Genomic DNA, 21552 nt, shown 5'->3' on the forward strand with positions numbered 1-21552 from the left:
GTTGTTTCAATTTTCATAGTCCCCGGATTCATATTCTTCCTCATCTTCATCATCAGAATGGTCGTAATAGTCCCCATATTCAATGCTGTAGCTTGCACTTCTACTGCCAGCAGTAAATGCAAATGCAGGAGATGAGCCTGCAAGACATAATTGAATCCAGATTAAATTAGTTGTAGATAGGAACAAAGAGGAAAGTATGGTTTTGGATCTGTATGGCAAGGTTTCTGAATCCTTGTTAAGTTTTCTGTTAAAAGGAGAGGGTTTTTATCCAAAGACTTGACGTCATACCACTGAAGCTCATGATATACGAGCAAATTTCTATATCATTCACATTTTAAGTTGTTGAAAATACGTTTAATTCCCAATACTGGTAAACTATGAGTTCAGTCCTTTGCAGATCCTATGCAGCTGAAAATATGACCAGAGCCAATAAAGCTTTGAAAACCACTTGCAGAAACAAGGTCAGTGACAAACTAGACCAGTGACAAACTCCTCTAGACCAGGAGGCAAATATAAGACAATGCATCTTTATCCTGCGTTTGCCAGGAAACCCAGTTCTCCCCAAAGGAAGAAGGATGTTATTCTGCAGGACTGGGCCCAATGCAAAACAATAGTAAAGCCATTTCTTACATCTTTCCAAACACTCATTAAGGAGCAACAACTGTTTCCTTCCTAAGTTTTTGAAAAATAAACAGCTAAGCAGAACTGCCATGGTTCAAAGACTCCCTCAGCTACAACAGCTGTTGTTCTGGGTGCAGAGTTCCTACTAACATCAAAGAACTTCTGTAGGATAAGGATAGTGGAATAATATGTCTCAGCTGTATGGCTATAATCCACATCTTTCTGTTTTCTGGAAGCTGGTATAATTTGCAGCAAAATATTACAATCTTAACCCGTTAGGGGATAAAGTAAAAGAAAAGCACACAGAAAAGTTAAAATATGGACATATTTAGGTAATTTCTCATATCGCTCATTTGCATTCTGACAAACCCATCCTTTGCGGCTTGCTTGCATGCATTTTTATATTCTTTACATCCAAATAAAAAAAAAAATACCATCAATGACTTTCAGTCTTGCAGAGGCATATGTTGCACCGTACTTATTTTTGGTGTGGCAGATGTAAACACCTTCATCTGATTTTTTGAGGCCTTGAATCTGCAGCCAGCCTGTCACACCATACTTCTGAGGCCCACCTCTTGCCTTTGAGAAGAGAAAGAAATAGTTGGAATTAAGTAGCTAGGAGACACCATGATATTTCTCAAAATAACTGTGGATGTATTAAACATCATTCCAACCTTTGCTTTTTGTTTACTGCCATCATGCTTTGATTCTGTTTGTTTCTGCTGCCCTATGTTTTAACTTCTTACTGCTCTGTGCCTCTGAGTTCATGCTTTCCCATCACTGCTATTTAAACTTCATTGCCCTTCACAGTGCTCTCATTCTTGTTCCTTCTCGTGCTACTGATTCCCAGCGCTCCTCCTGTCTCTTGTCCCAGCACCAGTTCTTGCTGCTGCTTCAAAGCATTGCCACCTGTTCTCAAGTTCATAAATTTCTTCAGGATGAGAGTGGAAGGTGGGTCTCATTGAGTTGTTCAGGGCCGAGGGGCCTGACCAAGCTGACACTCAGCATCCAGGTTTTAATGGATTGGCATGACATACCATGAGCTTTCACTCTTCATGACAATCAGTTTCAACTGACTTGGGCTAAAGCCTCTTAAAGGGGTGAGCTTTCTTTCCCAAACAAATAACACAAAACCATTAACAGATGTTAACAGAGATGCTCTCATGCTGAATCTATTAATGAGATAGGTTAACAGGGTTCAGTTTAGCCTCTGAGGTGACCAGCATTTGGATGTGGCTCCTTGCACCATTGTTTCTGAGCAACTTTAAGTCCACTAATCCCACTTGTGTTCATGCAGCCTCTGGAAACATTTCTAAATAACTAGACTCTTAGTACTTCAGTAGTTTTGGTACTTTAATTAGCTTTTTCTGTGTTTTTTCTATCTACCTTTTTGTTCAGGTTGTGCCCCATGTCCATCAGATCTTGGGGCTTTTGGGTTGTGTATTCAGAAAGCTAGATTTACCATGCATTTCTCTGCATAGTCTCTGTTCATATTCTTTGTCCATTGGAGAAGGCACGCAGATGCAGGCTTCAGCCTTACTGCAGTCTGCCTGTACATCTGGCTTTGTTAGCTCATCTCCCCAGAATGTTATTTCCATTTAAAAGAATTAGCATTCTGATTTATTTAATTTTCGCTCAAACTTTCAGGCTATTTCTAGATTTGCTTGAAGCCTATACTAATGCCATTCTGCTCTTTCCCCTCAGATTAAAACACGGTGTCCTCCATAAAATGAGCAAGTTTCTTTGCTTTCCTTTTGAACGCCTCAAGGACTGAACCCAAATGGCAGGTCTCCAGAAACAGCATCTTGCAAAGGAGGAGTTTAGATACCTGCCAGAATTGTGCTTCTGCATCAAGAGTAGAAAAATTGTTGCCAACAGCCATCTTTCCCAGAATGCACCTTCTTTTAGGTAGTAGCCTAAACGGTTCCATTTCTATGTTCATTCAGTTTTTCCAGAATCATATCTACATAGGGAGAATCTTCCTGCTTTCCCTGAAGCAGGCCAGATGGTACCCTGGCTGTTATTTCTTCTGCTTGGACTGCCAAAGCAATGATCCTTGCACTGACTGAAATCATAATTCTTTATGTAGTCAGAGGACCCCTATTGGGAATCTATTTATTGCAACAGTATTGTATTCTGTAGGAGGAATTCACTAAATAATACCCCTACTCCTCATCCCAAACCGTATGACATGGAAAACTCAAGCTTTACCTGTACTGAGATGTGGGCGTCATCTCCTGGCAGAAACATTTTATTCCCCTTTTTTTTCCATTCAAGGTGTGGCATAGGATAGGCTGACACCTCACAGCCAAAAATGACATCATTGCCTGTGAAATTCTGGACATCCTGAGGTGGCATAGAAATAACAGGAGCTGCACAGAACCAACAGAACGGTGCTTTAGAAGACCGTGAGCAAAAGACAACACAAACATAAAAGCATATAACATTAATTCCTACTTTACGTGGTAAAACCAGTTTTCCTTTTGCCATCTCACACATTATGAAGAGCCACATGATTCCAAGCAGCTTTTAAAGCTCGGAACACCTTGTGTCCTATTAAAGGGTGAACAGGCTTTTTAAAAGACACTTATTTCAAAGGACCCGTCTGTCCTTCCCCTTGCAAATGATCATGAAACTTAAGCTGAAATTAAAAGTTTAGTTTGTGTCCCATGAGCTGTCATCGTGGACTAGACTCAAGGGCTACCAGTTGAGCAGCCAGTACTCGACTGGACCTTCAGAGGAAAGTACAAGAAATTCTGTAGCAGACAATCACAGAGTAACTTGATTGTACATGATAGTTCTTCTTAATTTCTATTACATTTTGGTTAGATTAAAAGCTAAAATACTGAGATTGCTAGCTTGTCAAAATTTGTTTTCTGAGTACATTATTGCCTTGAACTTGCTAAAATCTCGTCCCCCTCTGTTACCCCTGGAACTCATTGCAGCAAGTTACAGGATAACAGTATTAATAGGTTTCTCATTTATCCTCGATTGCTATCAATTTCATCTGACGTTCTTGTTATGAGACAAGTAATAAAAGTGATTGAAAACCAATTATTTTTATAAGGTTTTATGTTATGTTTATTGTAATTATTATATTTCCACTTGTTTCCTATTGTTCTATTACCCTCATCCCCCTCCACTGTTTATTTATTGCCTCTGAATTATCCTCTCCCACTTTTTCCCAAAGAAAAAGCTGACGTTAACCACGAGAGGGAGCCAGTCCAGGGATTTGAAGACATTGAAAAAATAATCACCTGATGTATTCATACATGATTTAAATACATATCCCTCTATAAGCATGTATGAACATACTAAATGTTAACAGGAGATGATGATATTTAGCAGCAGAGAGCAAAATAACATATTTACTGTTATTGCAGCTTTCCTGTTTTGGAGATCTCTGCTTTTTTTCCTGATCTATTTGTCCTCAGCAAGAAATGTTTTTCCTTCTAAAGTCTGTTTTCTTTCTATTCCATACCGGTGTTTAAAAATGAATGCATTTTCTGGGCCACTAGACTTGTATTTAATTATTGCTTTTATTTTTGTACAGATCCCAGATGCTTGGAAATGGAAACTTATAGTAAATAATTAATATATTTTTACTTGCAATATTTGAATCAATATGTAGGTACAGCATTTATGCTTCAGCATTTGAAACAGCCTGTTCCAGGTTTTCAAGCAAGGTTTCTAATACATTTGTCAGTTTTTCAGTATTGATATCTGTGCAGAAAATATCAAATGCATATTGATTAAAATTAATTGCAAACAAACGATACATTGAAGTATCAATTTCCCCATTTATGAATGCCTCATTAAACAATCCTGCTACTCTTCAAAAGTAAGATTTTCAAACTAGGATACTTAAACCCTTAAATGCTTGTTCTTTCATGAGAACTGTACATTCAGAATCTGTATATTATTTCAAAAATCTTGTATTCAAATCAGCATTAACTGAACATCTTGGATGAGAAATTTTTTGCCTATGAACTTATCACTTAGGGTCTGATATTAAAACATACTTTGAAATATTAAAACTCAGTGCAGCCACACTCCTTTTAATGATACATCCACTGTAGTTAAGCTTAAAGTGTAAAAAAGAAACCAAATGTCTACGTTGACTCACGTGAGTTCTTTAAATTATACCTGTACAGAGACAGCATGAAAAGCTTTTTAAATAGGCAGATGTTAGCTGGTTAGTATTTTTGTTCTGGTCCCAACACAGGTGTCCTACGGATCCACTGACAACACCGAAGTATTGCCAAGAACTGAGTCTCACTTATCTGACTGTCGACAGACGTGGCTCAGCCATGCGAGGCTGAGGGCTCTGGCTTTGCCACACCATGTAAACACATCCTTAGCGTCAAGGACATAAGGGTCTGAATTACAAATCTACATTATAGCTGTTCATGTGCAAGAAATTTGTCTAGCACTGTCTACCATACACCAAGACGAATTCCACACTGGAAATACCCCTTCCTACATTAACTGTAAGGAGAATACAGATGATAGCTTGGAAATGTCTAGATATGGTCTGAGTCCCACCCAGCTGAGTATTTTTATAGAGGTAGTTAAGGCCTTGCTGGACGAGGGCTGACCAGGTCTGGCATTATGTGAGATCAAACTCATAGCAAGTAGGAAGAACCACAGTTTTGATCTAACCAAACTGCCTTTTCTGAATCTGAACACAGAATAAATACTTGCGTTATCTACTCAAACTTGAAGTGCCTCCAGAAATAAAATAATATCTCACAACACCATTTTGCTGTATTTTACAGAAGAAAATTGAAGTAATGGTGTATCATTTTAACAGAAATTTACAAACTTCATTTTTGAGTGTTTCAGATTTTGTGTTCAGCCAAATTCTCCCATGCATATCCGTGTATACTTTTTTTGCATAACTGTGTCTTTAGAAACAGATCTTTACTGTTATGTTAACCTGTTGTTTTGATTCCTGGAGTAGATAATTTTTTCTTGATAGCTATAGAAAGCATTCTGATGTCTCAGTGTCTGGAGGTGAATGTGCAGTAGTTGCTCCTTTCCTTTTACAGTCCCAGTCATGAATTATCCTCATGTGTTACAGAAGACATAAACCAGAAGCCAGGAAAAGTCAAAATATTGCTTCACCTTTCACAATCAACATGAATGCAATATCATGCCAGACTAATGAATTTAATAATATGGTTCTTTTTTCCCTTAACTCATATTAATTTTTGCTAATCTATGTCTGATTTGATGAAAATGGCAGAAAATTTTGTGGCTTTTTTATTTGTTTTTTACTCCAAAATTTACATTTAAAATAAATTATGTGACAGCTAAATATAAAGAGAATCACTGCTAGATTGTTCTGTTACTTCATTAAATCATCAGCAAGAGAGGTTTGAATGTGAATGGGGATGGATTAAGTGTGGAGAATCTGTATATAATCGATGTACTTAGTAACCTTGGTAAATTATTAGATAAACTGATTAAAACTAGCTTTCAGGAGAAGAAAGGCTTTTTCAGTGTTTCTTTAGGGAGCTAGGCCTTTTTCTTCTCCTTTTTCTGGTGATAGACGTAAGATAAAAGGCTATACTCTTCTGATGAAAGGAGTTTATTGTTATTTATTTATTCATTGGTTGCTGTATACAATTAATCCATTTGGCATCAATAGGAAACAGCAGATGCTTTGAAGGCGAAATAACAAAAACAAAGTACTTTGAGTTGAGTGAAGGTTATATTTATAGCTTGGTACCAAAACCCCACAGTGTTCAGTGTTTGTTTCTCATGCAAATTGAAGTCAGTGGAAAGTGAGTGCCACAGCGAGGTTGCTACTCTTAGAGCCAGGCTCCCTGTTGCCTTTTGACATCCGTTGCAGACATGAAAAACCACTCTAAATCATGGTGCACTTTCACATGCCCACTGTGCTGCTTCAGATAGCTGCCGTGGCAAAGAGGGGGCTTACTGGTAGACTCTTACGGGGGAGCGAGGCATGGTGCCCCCGTGGTAGCACCTCTGTGCCCTGCTGCTTGCTGAAAGGCCCAGGCTCCTTCCAGGGTCTAAAACACAATCTGCAAACCCAGCATGGTCAGCTGCTGCTCAGAGAGCTTGAGAAGAGGGGCACTTGTGCTCCCCCTCCCCGGCAAGCCCAGCACCCACCTCAGGCTCAAGCGCTCTGCTGCAGCTGGGTGCATACACCAGCTGGGCACTTTCCTCTGCAAGAGCCAAGGAGACGGGCCCCCATTTTTCTTAACTAAACTCTGCACAGCACTGACATGGCTATGAACTTTCCCCCAGGCTTCTGTGCAATTCAGTAAGCTGAGCAATCCTAGGAAATTTCTCTGCATTCCTGGAGAGAGGGTCCAGCCTTTCTGGGGACCCAGGGAAGCAGTGGGAAAGCATTGGGGGTGATGCCTGCATACAGAGGAGCTGAGCTCATTCCTCCTGCTTGAGCAGTGTTATGTGCCTCAGGGGTGACTGCAAGGCCTGGTGGATGGCAACACCAGCAATTAAAAGCAGTAATACTTCCAAATTAAAGCTTTTTGTACATGGCCAGTTCAGTTTAATTAATTAGAGGGGACCATTGCTTTAAGCCTGTGTGCCTGAACAGCTACCTCTGCTGCAAAGTTAACATCACTTGCTACTAGAGTGGCACTTCTAACTGAAATCTTCCTGAAGGAGTTATGCCGCAAGAACTAGTGCTATTTTAATCCCAAATAAGAACACCTACCCGAGGGCTAACAGGCTTTCAATCATACTGTGGGCTGGTACGCATTGAGTTTTCTGAATGTCTCTTTACTGACAAGCCTCATTTCCCAGCTTAATACCCTAATGGCAAATAAGGGATTCTTTAATAGATCTTTCTCTTGCAACTAGAGAAAGAGGAAAGAAGTCTGGTATTAGCTGTTCATCACTTTTCCTTTTAAGTATTCAATATCCAGTGTTCATTCAATATAAAAGCACAGCATACAGTCTAAATTGGAGACAACAGATTGCTAGCGAGGAATGGGTAAAATGTACCCAAGTTACTCTCATATATGGACCTTTGCCAGAGATGCAATTTCAGATTCCCAGAACTATGACCCATTTGTGACCCAGAGACCTCTTCTACTTACTTCATTTGAGAAAATATTTCGTTAACTTAAAAAAAAGAAAAAAAAAATTCTCATTCAGAAAACAAAAGCCTGTTCACTTTTTCATTTTATATTCATGTGACTTAGGTGAAAGGTGCCCAGGAGTAAAGACTTGTAATAATGTGAAGAATGAGAACAGCATATGAGCAGGAGGCAGGATTCCCTCGTACAACCCAGCTAAGAATCCTTCCACTAACAATCATCGCAGACAACTGTTCATGCACTGTAAGTGTCTTCAGGGAAATTGTTTCAGTTTGATTTTGTTCTAATATTTGGATTTCTATTTCATGGGTTAGCTAGATTTTATGATGATTCCGCAGTTGGATTATTTTGGATTTTTTTGTGAAAAGAACAGACCTGTTAATTAATCCCTATCTTCTATTGCCTCTACTTCACTGCTTTCTGTATATACACACAGATGGATACACGCATGCATACACATATATATACATACGTACATTACGTGTGTGTGTATATATTTATGAATGAGATCTGCCTTGCTATCACCACTTTAATACCAGGTCAGTCCTCATATAATAATAATTATTTGTCCAGTCCTTCCAGGCTATCCTATCTGTTTACCTATTCCCAACTACACATACAATTTTTGTAGAAAATATCTCATACTTTGCTTATTCAGAGCAGAACTAGTCTGTAGATCTATGGATTATTAGTTACCATGTGATTTAATCCATTAGTCCAATATAGAGGCTTATAACGTACAAGATTAAGTACCAGCTACTGAACCACATGTTTAACACAAAGCAGTATTATAACAACATAATGATAATTATAACAAAAACACAGATTAGTTTAATAAAGTTAGATTAGAGCATCTAGTAACACATCTGAAAATAAGAATCAGATCTTTTTTCAGCTTGGAAGTGCCTCTGTACATATTACCTGATTCACATGGTCCTTTATGTTTCATGCTGATATTTCTTTTTGTAGCATAAGCCTTGTTGAATTGACAGATGTTCTCATAGGTTTTCCCTTCAGGTCCGCAGATGCTCTCTTGAGACTTGCACACACACTGGGGTTCAGGGACTTCCCCAAACCTTGCTTCATCAGCATCCAACCTACACTCAAGGTTGTCCCCACATTGCCCGTAAAAATTATTGCCCTGGTCCAAGTCGCAGATCTGACCTTCCACATTTCCACATTCAGGACAGCAGCCGCAACGGTCCAATACAGTCCCGGCTGGACAGTCTTTAGGCTCAGAGCAAAGTGCCAAATTGCATTTTCCACAACTATCTCCTTCCTTTAACAGCCTCCACCAACCTCGGTGGTACAAGGCAGGGAAACTCTGAGAAACCTGCACCAGTACTACCAGCACTGCTGTAACCATCGGGTGCTTCATCTTGAGAATGTAACGAACAAGCAGAAAAGGTCCTTGGAGTAAAGCTGAGGGGGGGGAGAAAAAGAAAAAAAAGAGTAAGCTAGCGAGACAAAAACATCACAATCCTTTTTTTGTTTTAGAATGTAAATTCTACTGCAAACGCAGGCTGTAAGAAGAAATCAGCATCAGATTCCTAATCTGGAACTGATAATAAAAATGCATACAAACCCACCAGCTTTTCTCTAATGCAGTTTGGAATGTGAGTATTGCTTGCACAGAAACCAAACTGCCCCTTCTGACAGCTGAGTTGAAGCTCTCTGAAAAGCTGTTTGCTCAGTGTCTCCTTGAGCCAAATTTGCAAAGCGTTGCTCTACTGAAACAACATTATGTTGCAGCTATTGTAGAAAGGAGAACAGAGTAAATTAGTGTAAAATGAAGACATTAACTGCTATGAGCTTCCCCCCCACCCCAGTCAGTTGAAAAAGACAGTCACAAAAAGATAAACATGGGTACAAAGTAGCAATCAAGATACCAGTACTCTAGAGCTGAGGCAGTGCTCTAGAGACTATAGGAAGGTTTAACACCAAATTTAATCCATTAATGATCACAGCTAGGGGGTTCTGAATTAACAATTTCCCTACAGGCTCTTTACAAGCAAGGGACAATCCAAGACAGCTGGAATTGACTTTAAACTCTTGGATTTAAGATGAGAGGTGGCTAGACCCATTAAAGAACCCATTTAGCTTCTTTTCAGTGTTTATGAGTGTCTGTGGTTTGCCACCCAAAATAATGTGGTCCACGTTTGGCTCTAAGAACAAAGTGCAAAAGGTTTAGAACATAGACAAACATGAGCAAGCCGCCACAGCATCTTCAGACACCCCAGAGGAGGTTTTGCTGAAGTATTAGATGCATCGCTTCTCTTTTCATAGCACTTGGCTAACTTTGTTTCTTAAGATGTACTTACACTGTGAATTATGAAGGAGAATGAAAGAGGTAAGTCTGATTTCTTTTCCCACTTTTTCTGTGTATAAATTTCTGCCAGTTCAGGGAGAGGGGTTTGCAGGGTCATTTCTTGCCAGGTGTTGCTCTTTTCTTTGTACATCTCAGGATTTAGGCATGCTCCCTATCATCCTGCCTCATACCAGAAAACTCTCCCTTGCAGTACTGAGGAGATTTCTTGTCTAGAGACCATAGGCTGCTGTTACCACTGTTCAAACCACGTGCAGCTCAGCAGAGGTGCATCTTACTGTCTGTTGGAGGTGGAAGTGAAACATAATGGACTTACAGACCCTGCAAATATGGCTCAATAGCATGGGTCAAGGATCACCATTCTCTACAAATGAAACATCATTGCGTGTTTGTTAGCTTAAAATAACTATACGTGCATCACATTTTCAAGACATACGTATAAGACACTGTTAACAAGATGAAATAAAAGAGAAATAGTGCTTGTGCCTGCTTGTCCTGAGATCATCCACAAGCGGCTTTTTCTACTCTTTTTCTATTCATGGTGCTTAGCTGCTTACATAAGCTCAGTGAAGGATGCATTTTGTTGTACCAGCCTTGCATCCTCTGATCATGTCCACAAAGGCCAGTCTTTTGGGGACATATGTTTACTTTCCATCCCAAACATCTCCATGGCTTTTCCCAAGTTCATCTTCATACCTTCTGCACCAATTGAGATTACCTCTTGCTTTGAGTGAAGTAGCAGGCTGCTTCAAAATCACTTCCTTCTCCCAAACTGTATATAATGCAATTTTCCTCTGGCCTACATTGGTGGAGCACTTCTAAAGCCAGCCTGGAGAGACCTACAGGGCACTGCTTATTTCCATGTCATGGCTGGGCTAATTCATATTCCGTAATGCATGTTTTTGCTTTAAACACAGAATCAGACTGTAAAAGTTGTGTGTCTAATTGATGCTTTTAACATTGAGAGTCAGAAAAAAAGTAACCACTGAATTTAATGGGAAATTGATTTCTTGTCTCACTTTCTTACTCTGTTTAATGTGTGTATTTCACACTTTCTCATCAAATTCTAATTGGACATTTAGTTTTGCATTATAGGGTCTACTCATCACTGTCTATTTTATTATTTGTGCCTACAGGTGTAGGGGATGAGTATCTAGAGGACAAGGATTTGCTAGGCTCATATAAAGTAAAAAAATGTTTATAGTGGTGAAACCATATATGCAAAGAGGAGCCGAAGCAGGGAGGGGCTGCAGGCCAGCACTGCCCCTGTTAAGGCTGAGCTTTGCCTGTTGTCTTCCAGGAAACATGTGATTTGAGGGCTGTAAAAAAGAAGTATACAAGGAAGTACCTCCTGTGTCCTGGCACTGAGGAAACCCATCATAAATATCCTAGAAAGCATTTTTGGTATTTATCTGACTAATGTAATGTGAGTTCTTGGTGGGTTCAGCCTCTAAATTAAGAACTGGGTATGGCTGTGGTCTCGCCTGAAGAGCTGCCCCTGGCAGGTGATCTGCAGCTGAAGGTTATGTGGCCACTGATTCCTGAGCTCACCTGGAACAAATTGGGGCAGGGAAAGGTTAAAGCACTGTGGTATGACATGGAGAAATGGCCTGATAGCTGTCTAAAATGTCTTTCATTAGCAAGCTGGCTGTGACAAGCCGAGCATTGCTATAACTCTTCACACTGGATGGATGTGTGGTAGGGTCACAGCAAGGGGGATAAAAGGGGAGCAAGGGAAGAGAGCGGGACGTGCAGCTGGGTTTCAAGCGGCACATCTAAAGGCATAGTCCCATCTGGTTCAGTAATAAAATATGCTTATTTTGGTATGTCTCTAATCCCTGAAGCTTGCTTTGGTGGGTTTGGCAGAAAAAAGTGTTGATTTTCATCACAAACCTTGAATTATCTTAACCCTAAATATCTCCTAGAACAAAACACAAGCAGCAGTGGATTAATGTCACTGGTGGACCTGCAAGACAGGCACCAAAGTACACTGTCTGCTTTTCAGACACCATCCCCCAAACGCTGCCTGGAGAGCTGACGAGCAGTGCTGACGAGGCCTCCACGACCCCTCCAATGAGGGGAGGAGGTAAGCAGCTGCAGTGCATGAGGGGAGCTTTCTGCCATCAGCTGTGAAATAACATTTTGGTGAATAATTTCTTTAACAGGCAGGTTGAACAGCATTAGTGTACCCTCAGTCTCAGCAGGCAGGGTAATGCTGGCCATGCAGCATTTTACCTGGCTTTTTCTGGGTATTTCCACGTGATGTGATCAGTGCAAGGAGTTCTGCTACTATCTCCTGGAACAGGCAGTACCCAAGTTGGATGATGGGCAGCGAGGGGACATGGCAAAATGGCTCAGCACTTCCTGTACCCTCAAACTGCATCTTCCACCAGGACATGGGCGATGTCTTGCAGAATAATTCCTGTAAGTGAATTGTTGAGGAAATTGTATTCCTATTCATTTCCTGCCTCTTCTTGGGGCCCCATGTTATGCTAAGCTGCTGACTTGTATTGCATTATTCTACTTTGCATGGTAATAGATAAGGTACATGGCTGATGCAATTTGAAATCCTGTACTGCTCTGAGACAAAATGTGGTTCAGCTCTTCATTCTGTTTTTATTTGTGTCAATGTGAGTTTTACTTAAGTAAAGGTTTCTGAATCTGGCTCCTGCCAGACTTGCAAATCTGGTTCTTACGCAGACGTGCACAGGAGCCCTGTGAGGAATAACGGCAAAACACAAAAAACTTTGAGGTGTCCCTTCTACCTTCTCTGTCCTGCAATGGTTCCTCTCCTTGAACAGGTGAAGTCAAGTTTAGAAACTATAGTGCTCTGTCTCTTAGGTTGTATTAAGTACCTATTCTTGAGGTTCCTTTAGAGAGAGTAAATCTTGGCTGACTCAACGTGTTTCTATCCAAGAAACTTTATACTTGTATTACGTGCACAAAGGAAGCATTAAAGAAAATTAATGTTTAGTCTGTTATACTGGGTAATAGCAGACTACAGGTGGCTGTGCCTGTTGGGTATATGCATTACCTGATACTGTACTAATCTCCTAGGATAATTCCCCCCCGCCAGTATCCAGAACTGAGCTTCAGTTGAGGTGCTCAGCTCACCTGAAAACAGTATTTGGTTTTGCAGAAATAAGTGGCAAATAGTAGAGATTAATGACAGATAAGGCAAAAATGGTTGGATGCCATTTGCGGGTTCCTGAACAGAACTGCTGACCTGCAGTGATACAGGCACGGGCAGTCCTGGGATCTCCAAATGTTGCCTTTTTTGGTGCCAGTTCTATTTGCTGACACATTGCTTTCATGAATCTCATCATTAGTGCTGTAAGCACATGAAGTATAAGTTAATTCTACTGTAACATGATTATTAAATCCATTAATCAAAGGCAGAAGATCCGTAATTAACTTATTCTCCAGCATCAAGTAAATGATTCTGCTGTGAGCTTTAAGAAAGCAATTGTTCACTAATATGCAAAATACAGTGGGGCTATTAGACTATAAGGCTCTAATTGTATAATTAAATTATAGATTTTGCATATTTTAATAACATATATTTTAATTATTTTCTTTTGTGAAGTTAAAATGGAGGATCATTATTTTTGCCTTTTTTTTTTTTAAGGTTTTACATGTAATTTACCAAAAATGGGGAAAAAAAAATTAATGTCTGTCTCTTGCCTGTAAGTTGACTGTTTTCATGTAAGGCTTTGGCTAGGCTTTTGGTGACTCAACTCGGACCTGTCTCCAGCAGTGGCTAACTATAGATTTCTCCTGTTTCACATTTCAGCATCTTCATTGTTGGTGACTGTAGGCATTCAAATTTTGACTTGCAAAGACAAAAGAAGGGCCTGCTAGCACTGTTCTAGTACCAAATGCTTGGGTTTGATTTAATATAGGCTTTCTGATTCCTTGTCAGACAACTAAGTCTGGAAATCCCTTTTCACAAGCTAATATTTCCTTCTAAGGGGCCAGATATTTCAAGGGTTCTGTTCAAGCCTGCTTCACGTCTCTGCTGTCCTGTAAGTAGACCAAATTTCTGAAAGCTTTGTAATTTTACTCAGAAACACCCGAGCCTCCTGTCCCATAACAGGAAGGTGATACTGGAAACATTTAGGGAGTCAGCAGTAGGTAATCAAGCATTTCTCTGAAGCCATTCTTTTGAGAGGTGAGAGTTATAGTGAGGAGACTTGCACAGAAAGTATCACAAGGGCATTTCCCCCATGTGTTCTGCCCACATTTCCAGCCTGACAAATATTAGTTGCTCATCTTAACCTTTTTCTATACACTTTAATCACAAGTGCAATATAGAAGCAATAGCCAGCATCATTCTCCTTCCTCTTGAGGGAGGGGGGCATGAAGGTTTGCCCACCTTCTGCCTTAATTTTAGAGACCTAATGGAAAAGCATCCCCATGTTTTGCACAGACCACAGTATTTTCAGGTGTCATGTTTTACTGCAGCAGGCACTGCAGTTTAGTGCAGAGTGGAACAATTTGTGTGTCAAAGGCAGTTGCTGTCTGCATCAACAGTGACACAGTAGTGCTATCAGGTACAGCAGGGCTTCAGAGACACCGGAGCTTGGGGAAAACATATCAAACCTCGCCACACAAAAACAGACAAAAAATGAAGAGCACAAGAAAGCGTGTCTTGCATATGCTGCCAGCTACAAGCAGCAGGGCAGAAATGGGACAGTGGGCTGGGGGGCCTGGAGGCAGCGAATAGGGAGGGGTGGGAGGTATAGGTAAGGCCCTGGGGTTCCCAGCCTGTCCCAGGGTTGTGGGTGGCACCCACTTACCTATGTCATCAAAGGATGGATGGTATGAGGGTGAGAATGGCTAGCAATGGCCATGTGTGCCCCTTGCTATTCTCAACCCCTCCTGGGTGCAGCTTCCAGCAGCATGTTTAAAGACTGGCCTGGTCCTTATTGCAGACCCGCAACAAACATGCTCTAAGCATTTGGAGGGGGCCTGGAAGAAAAAGAACCAAAAAAACCCAAACCCAACATGGTTCTGGCTCTACCAATGTTTTGAGGTGCTTCTACCTAACAAAGACTGAAAAGTAAAGTTAGCTTCTGGCCAGTGGCCGCCGAGAGCCAGGTGTGTTTGTGTGTATCTGTCCATCCATTTCCCAGCAAAGGGACAGTGACAGGAGGCAGACAAGTAGGTTTAAGCCCGAAGATGACACTGGTGGTGCTACTAGTTACATGTACCAGCAAAGTTCTTGAAAAGAGCAAACCACAGTGTTTCTGGGAAAGCCTAATAGAGAGAGGGAGATCTCTGAAACTTGCAGACAATGAATATAGAGTCATTTTTCTTGGCAGCCTTAATGTTGATGGATAGGACAGTTTGCCTTGTCCAGTTTATATAAGAGCAGCTGATATAAAATGACTTCATAGCTGGATATTTATGAGAAGTTTCATTTCAAATAATATAGTTTTTGCCTCTGGCGGTGCTGTGGTTTAGCCCTGTTATTACTGGGAACTAAATCTTTAGGATATTCTAACTATAACTGCAGGGCCTGTTTGATCTACCCAGCAAAGTTAATATTTTCCAAAGCAATGGAAACTTTATAATGGAAAGTCTCATTAGCAAAAACTACCTGTCCCTAAAAGCAGCCAGGAAATCAGGCACAGAGAGGAAACTTGGGGGATTTTCCTTCAGCTTCACCTGCTTTCTCTCACACAGCAATACCGAAGAAAGTAGTGTTTTCCATTACAGCAAATGTGGAGGTAGACTGTAACGATCCTCCTCTAGAAAAGCAACTAGAAACCAATTTCTGATATAAAGCAAAATTCTCTCAGCTTGTCTCTGCTGCACATGGATCTTGCATAAAATACTCTTATCTCTTGAGGGGAACAGGATTCACCCCCAGTGCCAGACCCTCCCCCCGGGCCAGCATTGCTCTGAGATCTATGCAGGAGAGGGGCTAAGGAGGAGGTACCAGTACCCCCACTGAAACTTCCAAGGCTGTTTTTTCAAGTGTGAGTCTTTCCTGTTCTGTGCCAGAGCAGTGGTATAAATGGGATATTCTCAAATTATTCACTCGCCCCTTTGGAGCGTGCAGAGCTAAGGGCTGCAGTCAGTGAGGCCCACAGCCCACGTGGTGTTTGTGGGGCCCCTGTAGTCCCGCAACAGTCTGGAAAGGCAGAGTGGGACCTCCTGGAGCTGCCAGCTGGGCTGAAGCCTCCCTTTCCTCAGGCTAAACCATAAATCAGACTCCAACCCCTTCTTCCCGTATCTCCTTCAAAGGCACAATTAGCTCTGACCGTTGTTACAAAGGGAAATAAGTCTGCAACAGACATAGGTTCAGGCTGTGAGCTCTGGTAATATAATACAGCTTCCAAATAAGTCTTGCAAAAAGCCTATTGCCTGGACAATGGTGGTCAGATCAAAATCACCCAGCAAAGAAGCTGGAGAAGAGAGCAGGAATCTGCCTCCCACCACTGTGCTTCGGTTGGAATTGTTCCAGCATTTAACACTTCTGACAAACATTTATGTTCATCTGTGACCAGAGAGCTTGAAAAGAGATACACTGTGCTGCCCAGTGAAGGGGACATGCAGGTTGTGTGTGGGGAGGGGAGGCTTTGCTGGCTTTAGTCTGGGGTGGTTTGGGCACCCGTGAGTTATGCAGCAGTAAGAGGTGGAAGCTGTGAGAGAGCACAGGAGGAAGCTTCAGAGTGAATAAGGACAGAAAGCAACGCTTGAGACAAGCTTGGAGGGCAGTACTTACCGCTGAAAGAAGGGCTGAAAGCACAGGTATTGCCTCTTGCTGTTAAATTTCCTGCTGTTCTCAGGACTTCGTGTGTTGCCTACAGACAAACAGGACTGCATCAAAGAATCCTGCAGATTGGCACCCCTGGGCTTTTGGGCTCACGCCTCCGATCAGAAGGAGTAATCTCCAAACAAGATCATTCATCTAAATACTTGGAGGTTAAAAGACAAACCAAAAAATCAGTGGTGGATGTCTATCACAAATGCTGAAGACCACATTATGCCTCTCGGAAGATGAAGCTTGTCTAGGGATATTTGCTACCCCTACCTTTCCTTAATGCTTCTGCTCTTGGGGTCAGGACGGGGCAGGGCTCTGGGCTGGATTTGCCAATTTCTAGAAGCCCAGAGCTAGACCTGGCCCCTTTACTATCCTGCTGCTTCTGAGGGTCACAGTAATGTGTGTAGTTCTTCAGTGATAGTTCTTAGCTTTGCGTGTTTGTTCCTAATAAAAGGCATGGAAGCTGGAAACAGCATTAAGTGAGGAAATGTGAATGAAAAGTGTGCATGAGCATGAGTTAAGAAGTAAAGGCCTGAGTTGATTTAAATCAGTAGCCAGACTCCCATTAACTTAAATGGGCTCAGGATTTCACCCAGTGCTTTTAGCTTAGCCGGCTTCCTGTTTGAGTTGGCAGGGCAGATGTCTTTGTCCCTGTCCAGCAGGGCGTACTTCGGATTGTTTTTCTTTCCAGGCTGATGGAACACTCTTAGAAGTCTCAGTCTATTCCAGCCACAGTGTGGCTAGAGATACCAAACGCAAACATCTTGCATGCACTGAAAGTCGTAATTTTTTTGCATTAAATGCTGACCTACTTGTGCTGAAGTCGATATCTGAAAGCACAAGCTGTCTTGAAGAGCTGGTCTGGTCTTATATTTGTCATTACATTTCATGACAACTGACACGAATCTAAATCTGCACCAAGGAGGCTTTCTATTAAGTGACTACCTCAGCTTGTAGAAAATACCAGTTAAATAGTATCCATTGGTGCTGGAGTGGATTACTCTTATTATATCAGCAGAGTGAAAAGGATACTGCTGTCTTGCTGCTCTTCTGTACCACAGCACATTGCAAAGGTAGACCCACTTGTGTTTGTGCTTTAGAGCCGGGGGTTGTGGGCTGCAGGGAAAGAAAATAGCAGGACATCTCTGGGAAAATCTGAACTGATAATATAAAGCCAAAACTTACTGTCTCCTTGTGGGAGGAGGGAAATAATCACTATATTTAAAACAAGGTACTGCAGGTAGGCATGTCTCAAACTGGATAAACTGAAAATTCTGGACTGGTGGGAGGACTTGGTCCTACAGCAATGATGAGAGCCATCTGCATGGTCTGACCCTACCTGTGGAGCTTTAATTCCATGCTCTCTGCAGTTTGAGGATTTGTTTTCTGGAGGTCTCAATCCAATAAAAACATAACAGAGTACCAAATTAATAAAACTCTACATGTTTTGTAATTTAGTGGAACTATAAAAACATTGAAACAAATACAGGCCACTTCCATCTAAATCCCTCTTCTGGTAGAGGTTTGGGTAAATGGAGGGACTCTGCAGTGTGACTGAAAATAAAACCCTTGCAACATACTGGAAAAACCAAAAATAGATGACTTCTGGATTTACAGGCTGCCAGAGGGGCAAGTTCTCAGGTCATGCCTCCAGACAGTTCAGTGCTAAGCAGCTGCAGCTGCCCAGCAGACCCAGCTGAAGCCCTGTCCCTGTAAAGGCAGGAGTCAGGACCTCATTGTGCTGGTACACCCTGAATCTGAAACTCTCTTCTGCTTCAAAACTGTGCTAGTACACACACGTCTCTGCGTAGGATCTGGGATCTCCCTGTAAAGTACATTATACAAAAGCCTTTCTTTTTGGAGGAGAAAAAAAGAACTGTATCTAGAACTAAATTTGCTTCCTCTTCTCAGTTCACAATTCATAACTCTTCTGTTCATTTAGCTTACTAGCAGGGCTGATCACCCAAATGTTAGCTCCCAAAATACGGATTTCTTGATTGCAGTCATAAGTACCTGCACTAATCTGATGAAGAAGGTAAGACATAACACAGATTTTTGTGCCCAAACAAAGCAGCTTGCAGTTCAATATTGAATTCTCCTGGTGAATTGCTAAGTGAGTAAAACACAATTAAAAAGAGCTTCAAACCACAGGAACTTTGAGGAACACCGCAGTCTGTGTGAGACACAGATCTCAAAAGGGTAAGGAGAAAGAACGAAAATGCATCAAATTATTCATTACAGACTTCACACTCACCTCAGATTAACAAGAAGCCGTTGTCTGATCCCAAGTGTAACAACAGGCTATAATTTAAAACAGCTTTTACTCGTTAATGAATAGAAAAGTTATTTCAGTGAGAATTCAGAGAAAACCTATGCCAATTACCAGCACTAAACAGTCTTTCCTTGTAAAGATGTGGCTTGCTGGCTGGCTGCGTGTTGTGACACTAAATACAGTAAGCAAATGAGAGTGGTTTCTGCTACCAATTCAATCAGTAGGTTTGAAATGGAATTAACCTTTTAAAAATGCAAAGTATTCCTTACAGCAGATGGTAGTGTTTGCATATACAAATACCTCTTGGAAATCATAATGTAAACCACATGCTCTGGAACAATAGGATTCCTGAGCTGAACCCTTCATCCTTCTGAAAATGAAAAATAACACTCTGCAAGCTCAGACTGGTGGCTGCTGCAGCAGGACCAGCTCCTGCTTATGCTGGGGTGAAGTGGGCACAAGAAGAGTTAGGGGGAAAACAAGGGTGGGGGGCATAGAAGGAAGCAGGGGGATGTTGGGATGTACTAAAAGGTGGTGTTTCTCTGTCACTGCTACACTCTTAGACATAGATGTATTAGCCCTAGAGGAGGGCTGCAAATAGGCTGTGTTAGCCTGTTTTCGCTCTCCTCTATAGTGCAGCTCCTTCATATTTTAAACTGGATAAATTAATCCCCAAAATGCTTCGTGCTGCTGTGGCTAGACTGCTTTTGGTCCCTGTGCTAGCTAGGGTGACTCTCCATAGCATATTACAAGGCTTTATATTCCTCTGGGTTACACCAGATACAAGCATTTGTATATCTTGAAAGCCCCTCAAATTGACTGCTGCTCACTATCCATCATGCTTTCCTATGCTAACACACATTCACAAGCATTTGTCCACAAAGGCTTAAAGTAAGTGCAGATGTTCTTAAAAAGAGACAAAGATTCCAGCAGCTGCAGCTTTAGGAAGTACATGTAAGGCAAGGTTACAGCAGACCAGAACATCACTGCAAAGCAGAATTATCTCAAAAAGCAAGTCAGTCTTTACCTCCATACATTCACATTCTGCCAAGAGCACAAACAAACTGGCACCGTGGTGGAATAGTAAACGTTAGGGGTAACTGTCCTGTGGCTCATCCAGATCTGTGGTGCCAAGTTCCCTCAGAGCTATAGGGCAAATGTGGTCAGTGACACAGCTCCCAGCCCAGGAACCATCAGCCTAGAGGCTCTTTCAGAGGGTAGGCTGCTACTCAAACCCCCTCCTGTTCCCTGTAGAGCCTATGCAAGGCTGAACTCTTAAGCAAAACAGAGCTGTGTGCAGTGCTTACCTGTGGCTTTGTTCTCACCTGCAGCTTGTGTGTTACATACTAGTCCTTTGTGGGAAAGGCTGATTTTCAGTTGGTGTCTGTCAAGATATTGGGGCTTATCTTTGCACACCAGTAACAGGGAAGCTGCTCTGCGCTCCACGCCTATCAGGATACGAAAGTCTCATCTTGAATTCAGTGGTGCTTCTAGCTTGTGTTAGACAACACCTGAAAGAGACAGGAGAGACTTGGGATTGTGCAGCGCATCATCCTGACTGCTCTGAAGAACGTATCTGGGCTCACAGTGCTTATCTGTGACTGCCCTCTGCCCAGCGTTGCACGTGGGATGACAGCAACACCCGTAATAACACCAGGCTGCTCCAGGACATCAGTGCATCTAAGCTGACTTGCTTCACTGTAGGATGTGTTAGCAAAAATTAATTTTGGTCCCTCTGACATGCCTGATGTACCTGCAGTAGGATAGAGGATAGGTGGCTTGCTTACTTTGTCTCTTACTTTCCATATCTGGTCCTTGCTGAGCATCAGTTTGACCACTGAAATGGCCTTAGGACCACCCTGTGTGCACGCCACTGAGGCCAGAGTTAGTATCTTGTGTTACAGCAGGGCTATAGAGGGAGACAGTCACGTGTGAGGTGTATTAAAGCCGTGAAGTCCATCAGTGAGAGAGAAAATTATATGTAGGAGCAAATAAAGCAGGAGTCCATACGTTCTAGCTTTTAAGAGTTTCTGAAGTAAGATGTTTCCCCTGGCCAAGCCAACAACTCTTTAAGAATATTCTCATAAGGTATCTGAAAAAAAAACCTTCTTCCCCTACTACCTTCTATCCCTCCCTTCCTTCTTGAAGTTACCAAATCAGCAATAAATGAGAACAGACAGAGCTGACGCTTTTCAAGACAACATGCTGTTCGCTAGGCCGGGTCAATAAAAAACATTTTGCTGCACAGAGGTTTAACTTAGAACAAGTCCTGAGCAACTTCAAAGCAGCAAAGCTGTAACGAAAGCTGTATCTAATGAAAGCAAGCCTTGAGAGTGGCAGTCTACTATAACGTACAAAGAAATTCCTTTTGTTAACATTAATATTTGGCGGCCGGTGTAGAACACATTAGGGCATTTTAGTTGGGTTTTAAAGAAAGAAATTGATACAGAAAGAAGGTAATGATTTT

General features: G+C 41.6%; 1 protein-coding gene across 1 annotated transcript; it reads right to left on the reverse strand.

The window, feature by feature from the left end:
• Positions 1–9093, reverse strand: KAZALD1 (Kazal type serine peptidase inhibitor domain 1). The gene is made up of 4 exons (XM_050905495.1): positions 8637–9093; positions 2833–2993; positions 1056–1200; positions 1–137 (listed from the first exon to the last, which is right to left on the reverse strand). Exons 1-4 carry the CDS (start codon positions 9091–9093, stop codon positions 7–9), a joined length of 894 nt encoding a protein of 297 aa, XP_050761452.1. The 3' UTR covers positions 1–6.
• Between the last annotated feature and the right edge of the window lie 12459 nt (positions 9094–21552).

This window comes from Gymnogyps californianus, chromosome 14, assembly GCF_018139145.2.
Source record: "Gymnogyps californianus isolate 813 chromosome 14, ASM1813914v2, whole genome shotgun sequence".
NCBI classification, from domain to species: domain Eukaryota; kingdom Metazoa; phylum Chordata; class Aves; order Accipitriformes; family Cathartidae; genus Gymnogyps; species Gymnogyps californianus.

What these genes read in the sequence shown, in the direction of transcription:
- KAZALD1 (XM_050905495.1), bottom strand. Translation starts at nt 9,093, where the DNA reads ATGAAGCACCCGATGGTTACAGCAGTGCTGGTAGTACTGGTGCAGGTT. An exon ending in TAAAGGACCATGTGAATCAG is followed by an intron (nt 2,994 to 8,636) that starts GTAATATGTACA and finishes GGTTCTGTGCAG; the next exon opens with CTCCTGTTATTTCTATGCCA. An exon ending in ACGCCCACATCTCAGTACAG is followed by an intron (nt 1,201 to 2,832) that starts GTAAAGCTTGAG and finishes CTCTTCTCAAAG; the next exon opens with GCAAGAGGTGGGCCTCAGAA.